The following is a 13673-nucleotide window of genomic DNA, read 5'->3' as shown; positions in this document are numbered from 1 at the left end:
TGACTCGGAGAAGGGCGGAGACACCACAAGCAGAGAGCGAGACCATTGAAATGCTAATGACCTCCACCTGGGGGCTCTGTCTTCTCTAGGAGGAAAGGGGTGGGGCCCTTTCCATTCACAACCAGACCCCAGAGCCTGGGGGAACACGGCCACACCTCCTCACACCAGTCAAGAATTATAGGCTAACAGGCATCACCTGCTGGGCAGAAAAGCACAGTGACCCGAGGCATCAAAGGGTGGAGCAATTTTCTAAGACACACCTGCAGGGAAACCAGATACTGAATATTTCTTCCCTCTGTTCTGGTCTGGGAAAACCTGATTTGGATAAACAAGGAAACCATGACTAGACAACAGAAAATTACAACCTACACTAAGAAAAACAAAGTTATGGCCCAGTCAAAGGAACAAACGTACACTTCAACTGAGATACAGGAATTTAAACAACTAATGCTAAATCAATTCAAAAAGTTTAGAGAAGATATTGCAAAAGAGATAGAGGCTGTAAAGGAAGCACTGGACCTGTATACGGCAGAAATCAAAAGTTCAAAAAACCTCCTGGTAGAATCTATGGAAATGAAAGGCACAACACAAGAGATGAAAGACACAATGGAAACATACAACAACAGATCTCAAGAGGCAGAAGAAAACACTCAGGAACTGGAGAACAAAACACCTGAAAGCCTACACACAAAGGAGCAGATGGAGAAAAGAATGAAAAAATATGAGCAACGTCTCCGGGAACTCAAAGATGAAACAAAGTACAATAATGTACGTATCATTGGTGTCCCAGAAGGAGAAGAGAGGGGAAAGGGGGCAGAAGCAATAATAGAGGAAATAATTCATGAAAATTTCCCATCTCTTAAAGACATAAAATTACAGATCCAAGAAGCGCAGCGTACTCCAAACAGAAGAGATATGAATAGGCCTACGCCAAGACACTTAATAATCAGATTATCAAATGTCAAAGACAAAGAGAGAATCCTGAAAGCAGCAAGAGAAAAGCAATCCATTACATACAAAGGAAGCTTAATAAGACTATGTGCGGATCTCTCAGTAGAAACCATGGAGGCAAGAAGGAAGTGGTGTGATATGTTTAAGATACTGAAAGAGAAAAACCACCAACCAAGAATCCTGTATCCAGCAAAGCTGTCCTTCAAATATGAGGGAGAGCTCAAAATATTTTCTGACAAACAGACAATGAGAGACTTTGTGAACAAGATACCTGCCCTACAGGAAATACTAAAGGGAGCACTACAGGGTGATAGAAGACAGGAGTGTGTGGTTTGGAACACAATTTTGGGAGATGGTAGCACAACAATGTAAGTACACTGAACAAAGGTAACTATGAATACAGTTGAGAGAGGAAGATGGGGAGCACGTGAGACACCACAAGAAAGGAGGAAAGATAATGACTGGGACTGTGTAACTTGGTGAAATCTAGAGTATTCAACAATTGTGATAAAATGTACAAATATGTTCTTTTACGAGGGAGAACAAGCAAATGTCAACCTTGCAAGGTGTTAAAAATGGGGAGGCATTGGGGGAGGGATGCAATCAGCATAAACTAGAGACTGTAACTAATAGAATCATTGTATTATGCTTCCTTTAATGTAACAAAGGTGATATACTAAGGTAAATGCAGATAAGAGGGGGGGATAGGGGAGGCATGTTAGACACTTGACATTGGTGGTATTGTCTGATTCTTAATGGTGGGTAATGTTCATGATCAACTGTACAAATACTAGAAATCACTTCATGAACCAGAACAAATGTATGACAATACAATTAGAAGTTAATAATAGAGGGGCATATAGGAAAGAACTATATACCTATTACAAACTATATACTACAGTTAGTAGTATTTCAACATTTTTTCATAAACAGTAACAAACGTACTATTTCAATACTAGGAGTCAACAATTGAGGGGGGTTGGTTAGGGATAGGGGAGGATTAGAGTTTCCTTTTCTTTTTTTCTTTTTTCATCTTTCACTTTATTTCTTGTCTGGAGTAATGAAAAGTTTCTAAAAATTGAACAAAAATTAAGTGTGATGGATGCACAGCTGTATGAGGGTACCCAGGGGCAAGTGATTGTACACTTTGGATCTTTGGATAATTGTATGGTATCTGAACAATCTCAATAAAAATGAAAAAAAAAAAAAAAAAAAAAAAAAATAAAAGGATGGGATACCATGTAAACTTTAGTTGAAAGAAAGCTCGAGTGTTCGTATTAATACCAGAGTAAATAAACTTTATGTGAAGGAATAGAACTAGGGATGAAGAGAAACATTACATACTACAGGGGTCAATTCAACAAGACATAATCATAAACGTGTATTCACCCAATAAAAGCTTCAAAATACACTAAGCAAAAACTGATAAAACCAAAAGGACAAATAGATAAAACCACAATTTCGTTAAAGATTTCAGCACTCCTCTCTTGATAACTGATAGAACAAAGAGACATAACATCAGTAAAAATACAGAAGACCTTTACACAACTATTGACCAAACTGACCTGCTTGACACTTACAGAACACTTAACCTAATAATAGGAGACTATACATTCTATGCAAGTGAACATGGAATATCAACCAAGAGAGAAAATTCTGGAACATAAAACAAGTCCCAATAAATTTAAAAAGACTGAAGTAATACAAGATATGTTCCCCAACTGCATTGGAATTAAATAAAAAATCAAGAACAGGAAAAGAAAATTGGGAAATCCCCAATATTTTGAAATTAAACAACCTATTCCTAAAAAACCACGTCAAAGAAGAAATCACAAAGGAAATTAAAAAATATTTTAAACTAAATGCAAACAAAAATACACATACCAAAATTTATGAGATGCAGATTAAAGCAGTGCTTAGATGGAAATTTATAGCTTTAAACGATTATATAAGAAATAAGAAAGACCTCAAATCAATAACCTAAGCTTGTACCTTCAGAAATTCAGTAAAAAGAAAAAAGCAAATTAAAACCAAAACAGGTAAAAGGAAAGAAATAATAAGAGGCAAATCAATTAAATTTAAAATATAAAAAACAAGAAAAAAAATCAATGAAACCAACACCTGATTCTTTGAAATGAGCAATAAAATTGATAAACCTTTAGCCAATCAGATCAAGAAAAAGGAGAGACAAATTACCAATAGGAATGAAAGAGGAGACATCGCTATAGATCCTCAGACATGAAACAGCAAATGAGGAAATATGAAGAACTATATGCCAAAATTTGATAGTTCTGATAAAATGGGCAAATACCTTGACAGACACAAACTACCAATACTCTCTCAAGAAAAAACAGACAACCTGTTAAAGAAGTAAAAAAAAAAAAGAAAATTTCAAACCTACATGGCTTTACTGGAGAACTCTATCAACATTTAAGGAAAAAATAATACCGACCCTACAGAAACCCTTCCAGAACATAGAAGAGGGTATTTTTCTCAACAAATTTTATGAATCCTTCATTACCCTGATACCAGAACCAGGCCAAATTACATTACTGGAAAACAAAACTACAGATCAATACCCCTTGTGAACAGAGACATAAAACTCTAACAAAATGCTAGCAAATCAAATCTAGCACTATTATAAAAAAAGGATAATTACCAAGTAGGGTTCATCCCAGAAATGCAAAGTTGGTTCAACATTCAAAAAGCAATCAGTGTAAGTCATCATACCAAGACTAGTGGAAAAAAAAAAACCCAACAACAACAAAAAAAAAACCCATAAATCTCCATAGATGGAGAAAAAGCATTTGACAAAAGTCAACATCCCTTGATGATAAAAGCTCTCAGTAAACTTAAGAACAGAATGGAACTTCCTCAATCTGATGAAGGCCATTTATGAAAAACCTACACCTAAAATCATTCATTCTTAATGGTTAAAGACTGAATGCTTTCCCCTTAAGATGGAATAAAGCAAGGATGTCCATTCTTACCACTTCTATTAAACATTGCACTGGAGGTCCTAGTCAGCGCAATAAGGCAAGCAAAAGAAAGAAAAGGATTATAGATTGGAAAGAATTAAAACCGCATTTATTTGTGGAGGCATGATTGTCTACAAAGTGCTAGTAAGGATGCAGAATGACTAAAACTCATACAGTATTTGTGGGAATGAAAAATGGCACAACTTTGGAAAACAGTTTGGCAGTTTATAAAAAAATTAAACATACACTTACTATAGGACCTGGCAAACCTACTTCTAGATATTTAAGCCAGAAATGAGAACATATGTCTACACAAAGACCTATATATGAATGTTTTCAGCAGCTTTATTCATAGTCAAAAAATCTGGAAAAACCCAAATATCAACAAGGGAATGGATAAAGTGTGTTACACATCCATACAATGGAATACTTCTCAGCAATAAAATGCACTGCTGATACATCAACAGGGATGAGTCTCAAATGCATTCATTCATTATGCTTAGTGAAAGAAGCCACACACCAAAGGGTAAGATGCTATATGATTATATTTATATGACATTCTGGCAAAGTCAAATCTATAGGGTCAGAAATCAGATTTCTGTGGTTGTCAGGGGGGCAAAAAGGGACTGGCTCCAATAGGGCAAGATGAAAATTACTGCCATGATGACATCCAACTGTATATTTTATAAGGGTCCTTTTTTTATTGTATATAAATTATACCTCAGTAAACCTGATATTAAAAAATAAAGATATACTATACAACAACAAAAAAGGTCTGAGACTTAAAGATGCTCAATCTTACCCCTAAAACAAACTACACTGACATACGCTTGCAGAATAATATAGGTACATGATCACTCACTGCCAAATCTGAATGGCACAAGACTGGAAACAACTTAAATGTCCTTTATAAGTGAAGTAGTAAAATCCATTGGTCCATCCAACAACGAAATACCATACATTCATATAAAAGAATGAGGAAGCTCTTATATATTGATATAGAAAGACTGCCAAAATAAGTTGTTAAGTGAAAAAAATTGTAGAATAGAGTATAGGTGGGGGAAGAATTTATGAATATGCACTTATTTACTTGGATATGCATAATACACATGAAACGGACAATGGTGACTGCCTCCAGGGAGGAAAGCTTGAGTCCTTGCCTGGCTAGGGACAGAGTGGGAAGTTAGGAATTAGATAAGCCTTTGTACCTCTTGAACCATGTAAATATTCTAATACTCAAAAATTTAAAAAGGAAAAAATGAACAAATATAAAGTCCATACGGAAAAGCAAAGGACCCAAACTACCAAAACAATTTTAAAAACTATATTGGGAAAGACAGGATCCTCACTCCACCAGATATCAAGACTTATTGCAAAGCTAAAGTAATAAAGACAGTCTGATACCAGTACAAGAACAGACCAAAAAATGACCACTTAGAGCCCAGAATTAGATTCATAGATATATATGGAGATTTGGTATATAAAATAAGTGGCATTACAAAATTGCAGGTAAAGGATAACTAGTCTATGAATGGTATTGGGATAATCGGTCATCCGTATGAAAAAAAATAAAGTAGTATCAGACTCAGTATCTTACAACCCAAAGTGAGTATCAAATGCATTTGAGACCTAAATGGGAAACCCAACACTTTCACACTTTTAGAAGGAAATACAGAAGACTATCTTTATCCTCAGAGCTGGGAAAACTTCTTAAAGAAAATATAGAAAGCACAAACTATGAATGTTTCATAAACTTAAAAGTAAAGACTTCCCATTTGTTTAGGAGACTGTTCTTTCCCCACTGAGTGGACTTGGCACCCTTGTTGGGAACTGTTTGGCCATGGATGTGGGGGTTTGTTTTTGGGCAGACTTCAGAAACAGATTCATATAATATATATATGGAAAAACTGAAAATCCACATAGCTCATGAATCAGCATTTCTAGTTCTTGGTTGATAGACTAGAGAAACTCTTGCACCAAAGACTTGCGCAAGAATATTTATGACAATGGAAAGCTGGGGAAAACCCTAAATGTTCAACAGCAGGAGAAGGACTACATGGTTACATATAGTATCTAAATGATAGATGACTAGAGCTACATGAATCACCTGGATATCATTAAAAAACAATATGGATTGGAAAAACAAACGCTGAATGATATCAATTTAAATACAATTCAAAAGCATCTTGAAAAACGATACTATTTAGTTGTTAATGGCAATGTACATGGAATGATAAACGTCAAAATCAGGATAATGATTATCTTAGAGAGGAAGAAAGGGAAATGGTAATCAGGGAAAGGTACACAAGGCTAAAACTCGTTCATAAATGTTTACTTAGACAAGATATGAAGCACATATGGAATTACGAAAAAATGATAAGATGTGACCAATATGGATGGAGTTACATGAATACTCATCAGATTATTCTCTATACTTTCCTGTATGCTAGAATTATATTATAATTGAAAATTAGAAAAAAAGACCAGAAGTAAAGTTACCAAAATGATGATAACCATTACTTCTCAGTGGTAGTTTTATAATTCTAGTTTTATTCTTTTTGTCTAAATGTATACTAAATTTTCTATAACAAATGTGTATGGCATTTATAATGGGGGAAAAAGTCATGGAAAGTTATATATTTAAAAACCCACTGATAAATGCCCAGGGCAGGAGGCAGTCTGCTAACTGTCCACTAGAAACCATTTTCCTTTTCATAACACACTCACCCTTCTCTGAGGTTTGGCTGGCCACATAACTGATTGGCCAACTAGAGCTATTTCCGAACAGCTCTTGCAGCTAGAGAGCATATGACTAAATACTTGCTAATAACCTGTAAACAGAAATAAGGGTCTTCACTCTCCCTCTGTGTCTAACTGAATCAGGAATGTGATGCAGGTGAGTCAGCTTCTAACCATGCATACAAAAACACCACCATCCTCATGGTGGAACAAAATAAAACAAACTCTGGTCTCTCAACCACTTCATGAAGTACTGGAACCTACCTGCCCTGCATCCCATCTCCTCCGACCTATACAATAGAGCAAACAAATTCTCTTATTTGCGCCACTGTATTTATGAGTCTCTGTTGCCTGAGATTAGTCGGTATACTAATAATGGCAGGAAAGACCACTTAAGAGCTGTACCTCCCATCTATTCCACTGAAGATACCATTCAAAAACTAACAAGAACTATCAATCTACTAAAAAGGCAATCTAAGATACATTAAAAATCAGTGACCAGAGGGGCATATAGGGAAAAAATATATACCTATTGCAAACTATATACTACAGTTAGTAGTATTTCAACATTCTTTCATAAACAGTAACAAATGTACTATACCAATACTACGAGTCAACAATGGAGGGGGGTGGTTAGGGATATGGGAGGATTTGAGTTTTCTTTTCATTTTTTTTTCTTCTTTGTCTTTATTTCTTTTGTGGAGTAATGAAAATGCTCTAAAAATTGAAAAAAAATTAACTGTGGTGATGGATGCACAGCTGTATGATGGTACCGGGGGCAACTGATTGTACACTTTGGATCTCTGGATAATTGTATGGTATGTGAACAATCACAATTAAAAAAAAAAAAAAAAAAATCAGTGACCAAATATCCAAAAATTCATCTATAAATTCAGTGAAATATTTCGCTGTGAATCCCAGTAAGATTTTTCCTGAAACAGAGCAAGCTGATTATTAAATTCATAAGGAAGAGTAAAGGTGCAAAAATAGCCAAGGAAAATTACAAAAAGTACAGGAGGGATTTGCCTTATATCAAAATATATTATAAAACTATAGTAGTTTAGAATGTGATATTAGCACATAAGTACACAAACAGATAAAAGGAAGAGAGTTCAGAAACAGACTTGTATAATATATATATGGAAATAAGCAAAAGTCATAAAGGGAAAGATGATAAAATAGACAACATAATTTAAAACAAAGACCCAAAATCACAGAGCACCGTAAACAAACTTAATAGACTAGCAATAAACTGGGAGAAAATACTTAAAACATATATAACAGATGACTAGTATATAAAGTACATTTTTAAAATGCTAACAAATCAATATAAAAAATTACCCAATTGAAAATTGAGCAAAGAATACAAACACAATTTACAGGCAAGGAAATAACAAATGACCAATAAACAAGGATGCTTAACCTTACCAGTTTTCAAGGAAACACATGCAAAAATGAAGTTTCTTTTTTTTTTTTTTACCCAATATTTAAGTCTGATAACATCAAGGGGTTGATGGGGAAAAAAGCAGTTTTCTCATAGACTACTGGTGGGAATGTAGAAGTTAGTCCAGCCATTCTGGAGGATAATTTAGCAGTGCCTAGTAAAATAAAAAATGCACAGAACTTATGATCCAGCAATTCCACTTCTCAATATCTACCTTTGAAAAAATCTCAGGCAGATCTGCAGAGAGACACATAAAAGGATGTTCACTGGAACACCACCACTTGTAAAAAAAAAAAAATCAGAAGTAACCTAATGCCCAATAACAGAAAAGTGACCAAACTGCTATTCTATGGAAGAACTCAAGATTAAAAGAACACAGTAGATCTATATTACTAATAGGAAAAGTTCTCCAAGACACAACCTAGAATAAAAAAAGTTACAAAATATAGACCTTATGAAAAACACACGTACATTTACATACTCTGCCATGCTAGAAAAGGGTATGCCATTTACAACTGGAGATATTTAAATTGATGTTCTTGGATAAGAGTAAAAAATGCTAATTTGTAGGGAAATGCCATTAAGGAAAGGTTAAAAAAAAAAAATCAGCATTTGTAATCCAGTTTGTAGGTGTTCTTTTCAGACACAGACCTGCAAGTCAACAGTTCATCATTGAGTTAACTCAGCACTCAGATACAAGCTTTCACTACAGCTACCAGAAATGAGTTAACTGCTCCCATTTATACTTTTACCCCATGTCTGACTGCCTGAGTTCAAATGCCAGAGTCAATTCTGAAAAAGTCAGCCGTTTATAGTTTCCTGGTTCTGGATTAAGTGCCCTAAACAAGTCACAACTTGCAAGTGGCGTGCCAACTATAAAAGGGAGTTACAAAATAATAAGCACTTGAAATAATGCAACATATTAAAAATAAGGGCCTTGAAGGACAATAATCAACTTGTTCTTGAAAAATTTTCAGTAAGAAAACTGAAGAATCCTAAACTCATATATGTGGATAAAGGTCCAATACCGATTCCCACACATTTTGAAAAGTCAATGAATAGAAATAAAGTTAAGATTTGCTCTAACCCAGGCACATATACATGTACACTTTTTTAGGTTGCTGACAGAATTGAATTGAGAAAAAGCTGGGGACAGATGCAAAGACGATTTTGGAAGTTGACTGTTGCACTCTAAGCCCCAGTGAATTATTAGCAATCATGAATTATTAGCAATCATTTATTATTTTTAATTGATTGCTTCTCCTCTTCCATAAAACAGATGATCAAGACTCAGCAGCATGGTTTCCAAGAGGTGCTCATACATCAACAGCTCTCCTTAATTTTCTCCAGACTGGCTTCATGGTAACCTACTCAGCAAAAATACCAAGATGATCACCTCACTTTTACTCAAAATTACAAAAAAAAAATTTTTTTTTTAATATCCAAGTCACCCTGCATTTTTCAGTGGGATAATTTTCGAAAGAATAGCTTCTGGCACTCCAATCAACATTGAATGGGGTGCTGCTTTGCAATCATCTACTGAATATGTGCTGCTGTTCAGGAGCTATTTTGGACACCTCCATGCACTTCAAGGAACAAGCTATACACATGGTTGTATAGGGGAAACAATTTATAACAAGTCACTTTCATTAAGAAGTCAGTGCTTTCCATTACATCAAGAAGTCTGAAAATTTTTAAATCTATTTTAAGCATTAGGGTAATTCACGGTACAAACTAAATCAGTGAGAGATTAAATAGTTCGTTGTTTTTTAACTAGACCTTTTTTAAATGAGAAAGGGTCATTTAAAACATTTCTTCTTTTCCTACCCAAATGATGAAATACAGTGCCAATGCTTCAGAAAGCAACTATATTAATGAAACATCAACAAGTTACAGATAAACATTTTAATTGATTAAATATATTATTTTAAGATCTTTTTTAAATCACACTTGTACTGTACTAATCAACAGCCAAAGGCAATAAAAAAGTTTAAAACCAAAAATTTTCTGACATGAACACATGACAGGGACTGCTGCTATGGAAGGTAACATACACTGCTCCCCAAAACAAGGATATTTTTAGAAGATAATTCATCTTGACATGTGTAAGGACAAAATCTGTAATCAAAGCCTGGAAGAAATATATATTAATGCCTGCTTTTTAAAAGTTTATTTTACATTTTAAATACAGTATTTTTCTCATTTAAAACAAAAAAGCCAGGAAGGGCCTAGCCCCATGGTTTCTATACCATATGTACATGAGAGCTGACAGCCTGACAAATGTTCTGGATTTAATAGTAAGGACACCTATGACCTGGGAATACTTCTGAATCAAAATTAAAAAAACACAAATTAAGCACTGCTTAGGAGAAATAATCCAGTTTCTGAACAACCAAAAGAGAACAGAGTTAGATATGTACAAAACCAAGTATTAAAAAACAGAAAAGAAATGCAGCACACAAGAAATTCAAACAGCCCCTTGTGTAGTGAACTGTATATACTGCAGCTAATCAATGGAAATCCTTCTATGAGAAGTGATTTATGATTTGAAATTTTAAAAATCTAAGTATTTCAGTAACATATTAGTAACAACGTTAAGTGTATATTGCCATCTTTGTCATTTTCTACCTATACCACACTCTCTTCTGAAAACAAGAATCTCTAAACTAGTCACTTATACAAATTTGAGGCAATTAATCCATATTTGTTTTCAGTGACGAAAACAATGATGTACCTCTTCCCATCAACAGACATAATACAGATTAAAGCTATAAAATTTAAGCATGTGCATATGCATTTCCAATTCTAATAAGTCCAAACTGGAATCATAAAGGGTTTGTGCCTAAGTAGTAACCAATTTAAAAGAGAATGGACTGTCTCTGGCAGTGATTTCTGTATTAGTGCGCACTGTTACTCTCCATCACTAAATTATACTTAAATGATTTAAAATATTTAAATTCAGTAGGTGCCAATTTGAGTTTACAAAATCCTTAACTGGTTGTGCAGAAAACAGTTTCAATTTGAGATAATCAATAAAGCCAAATCAAAAAAGAAATGAATTAATTTTGCTTTCCTACTGGTAATCTGGAGATTTCACTGATGAAAGGACTGACAATTTGTGGCGGCTCACAGAAAAGAACATTTGAGGTGAACCATGTATCCTGATGTGTCAATTCTCCATCGGGTTTGAATATTCTAGTTTAAGATTATCTCAGAAAATAATTCTCTGTCATACAACTCTGAACTAAACACAGCTGCACCAAAAGCAAAAGCAATCTGGGTCATTCAGAACCAGATCAAATTGAGACAACTTTTTCTATTATATCAGTGAGGCCTTAAGTTTTTGGGGTTTAAAAATGGTGACCTTCAACCAAAGTCAGCTGCGTCTGATATAGCCTATTAACATAAGGATTTCAAATTAGAGGGCAGTGTAATTACGGGCTCTCACAAAACACATGGAGAGTAGGCAGCAATGGACGAACCATCAGCCAAATGGGGTCAATGTTGGGATGTTTTATTTTGGAGACTTCAGAGATTTAATATGTAAGTCATATAACTTCAGCATCCACTAGGGACCCTGCTGGTCAGCACCCAAGGACTAGATGAGTCTGAGGGATCCTTTTTAACCCTGAAGCATTAAAGCTAAAGGGTCTCAGAGAAAGTCTCATTCCCAACAAGAATTCGCAAACCATCAGACCAAAATCAATAGAGTAAACGCTGACTCCAATGCTCCACAAAAGTCAAAAGAAATTTCCAAATTAAATGCCATCTTCTGCCCAACCCTAGACTCCAGACTCTGTAACATCTTTATCTAGTATAATAGACTCTGTAGTAGACTGATTTTGACCTCCACAAAGAGTAGGAGTTGTCAAACTTGAGGAGATAGACTCCTCTCCCTGGATATTGGTGGCTGCCAGCATACACTTCTTCATGACAGTCCCGTCGGTACACAGGCACAATCTCATCCAGCAGAGGCTTGTTGGCATTCTTTTTAGCTTTCTCTTCACTACTGATGTTTTCTGTAAGACAGAATAAGTGGTAAGTCAATCAACAGATCCAGGAAAACCACATCTGTATCAAGCAACTGAACTCTGTTCTTTAGGAAATTGCTCTTCCTAGGAATTCTCTTGGTGTTTTACAATTTATGTGCAAGCAAGCATGTATTTTTTTTTATTCGTTCATTCACTCATTCAAATATCTGAGTACCTGCTATGTACCAAGCACTGTTCTGGGGCCTTCAGAGTACTGGGGGAACACATGGTGGTGTAAGTGATCGGCATCCTATCCCTTTCTGTGCTCTGACCACTGCTCCTATTTCTGGGTTCCATTCTTCCCTTCTACATCCATTCAATTCCTAATTCCTCCAAACAGGAGTATAACCAAGGAAAGGTTGCTCTCATACTTCCTTTCTCAACAATATGAGAATCCTCCCCATTTTAGGAAGGTGGGAAAAGGGAGCTTTTGAGGACTACTGCTTTCCATATATCCTAAATATCAAGAGTAAAAAGAGGAAACCACAGTAAAAAGTAGGCATTCAGAGGTAACCCAAAAACTCAATTATTTTTACTAAGCCTGTGTAACCCAAGATGATCCAAGTGGTAAAAAATGAGCTCTGATTATACAGGTTTATACCAGTATAGTTTCTAAACTTCTAGAAACCTACAGGGATAACTGAGAAAATTTGAAGCAGCTTAAAAGTCTCAGTTTAACATATTAAATATAAACAGCCTCAGGGAAATAGGTCAAGGAGGAGGGGCAAGCTGGCGGATTGGTGAGCTGTATGTTTTAGTTACTCCTCCAGGAAAGTAGGTAGAAAGCCAGGAACTGCGTGGACTGGACACCACAGAGCAATCTGACTTTGGGCATGCTTCATACGACACTCATGAACACGTCGAACTGCTGAGATCAGCGAAATCTGTAAGTTTTTGCGGCCAGGGGATCCGTGCCCCTCCCTGCCAGGCTCAGTCCCGTGGGAGGAGGGGCTGTCAGCTCCGGGAAGGAGAAGGGAGAACTGCAGTGGCAGCTCTTATCGGAAACTCATTCTACTGATCCAAACTCCAACCATAGATAGACTGAGACCAGACACCAGAGAATCTGAGAGCAGCCAGCCCAGCAGAGAGGAGACAGGCATAGCAAAAACAGCAGCAATACAAACTCAAAAATAAAAGCGGATGCTTTTTGGAGTTCTGGTGAACATAGAAAGGGGAAGGGCAGAGCTCAGGCCCTGCAGCCTCATCTGCAAAACCCAAAGAAAAACTGATCTCTCTGCCCCAGGGATCTTTCCTTAATAGCCCTAATTGCTTTGTCTCTTAGCATTTCAATAATGCATTAGATCTGCCGGGAGGGCCCTTTTATTTTTATTATTATTTTTTTTTAATCTTTCCTTCATTTTCTAAAACAATTACTCTCAGAAGCCCAATACAGAAAGCCTCAAAGACTTGCAATTTGGGCAGGTCAAGACAAGAGCAGAACTGAGAGCTCTGAGACAAAAGGCAATAATCCAGTAGCTGAGAAAATTCACTAAACACCACAACTTCCCAAGAAAAGGGGGGCTTCCTCTC

The 13673-nt window shown here is 35.9% G+C and overlaps 1 protein-coding gene across 1 annotated transcript in view; it reads right to left on the bottom strand.

The window, feature by feature from the left end:
* Nucleotides 1-8099: 8099 nt before the first annotated feature.
* The window catches only part of ACBD3 (acyl-CoA binding domain containing 3), a 64968-nt gene continuing 59394 nt past the window's right edge, over nt 8100-13673 (bottom strand). The window contains exon 8 of the mRNA XM_037822784.1: nt 8100-12131. Coding sequence (XP_037678712.1) covers nt 11920-12131 — 212 coding nt within the window. The 3' untranslated portion in view covers nt 8100-11919. The remainder of the gene's footprint in view (nt 12132-13673) is intronic.

Source organism: Choloepus didactylus, chromosome 2 (genome assembly GCF_015220235.1).
Source record: "Choloepus didactylus isolate mChoDid1 chromosome 2, mChoDid1.pri, whole genome shotgun sequence".
NCBI lineage: Eukaryota > Metazoa > Chordata > Mammalia > Pilosa > Megalonychidae > Choloepus > Choloepus didactylus.
The sequence above is the reverse complement of the archived record's forward strand: the minus strand, read 5'-3'. Positions and strand labels throughout refer to the sequence as shown.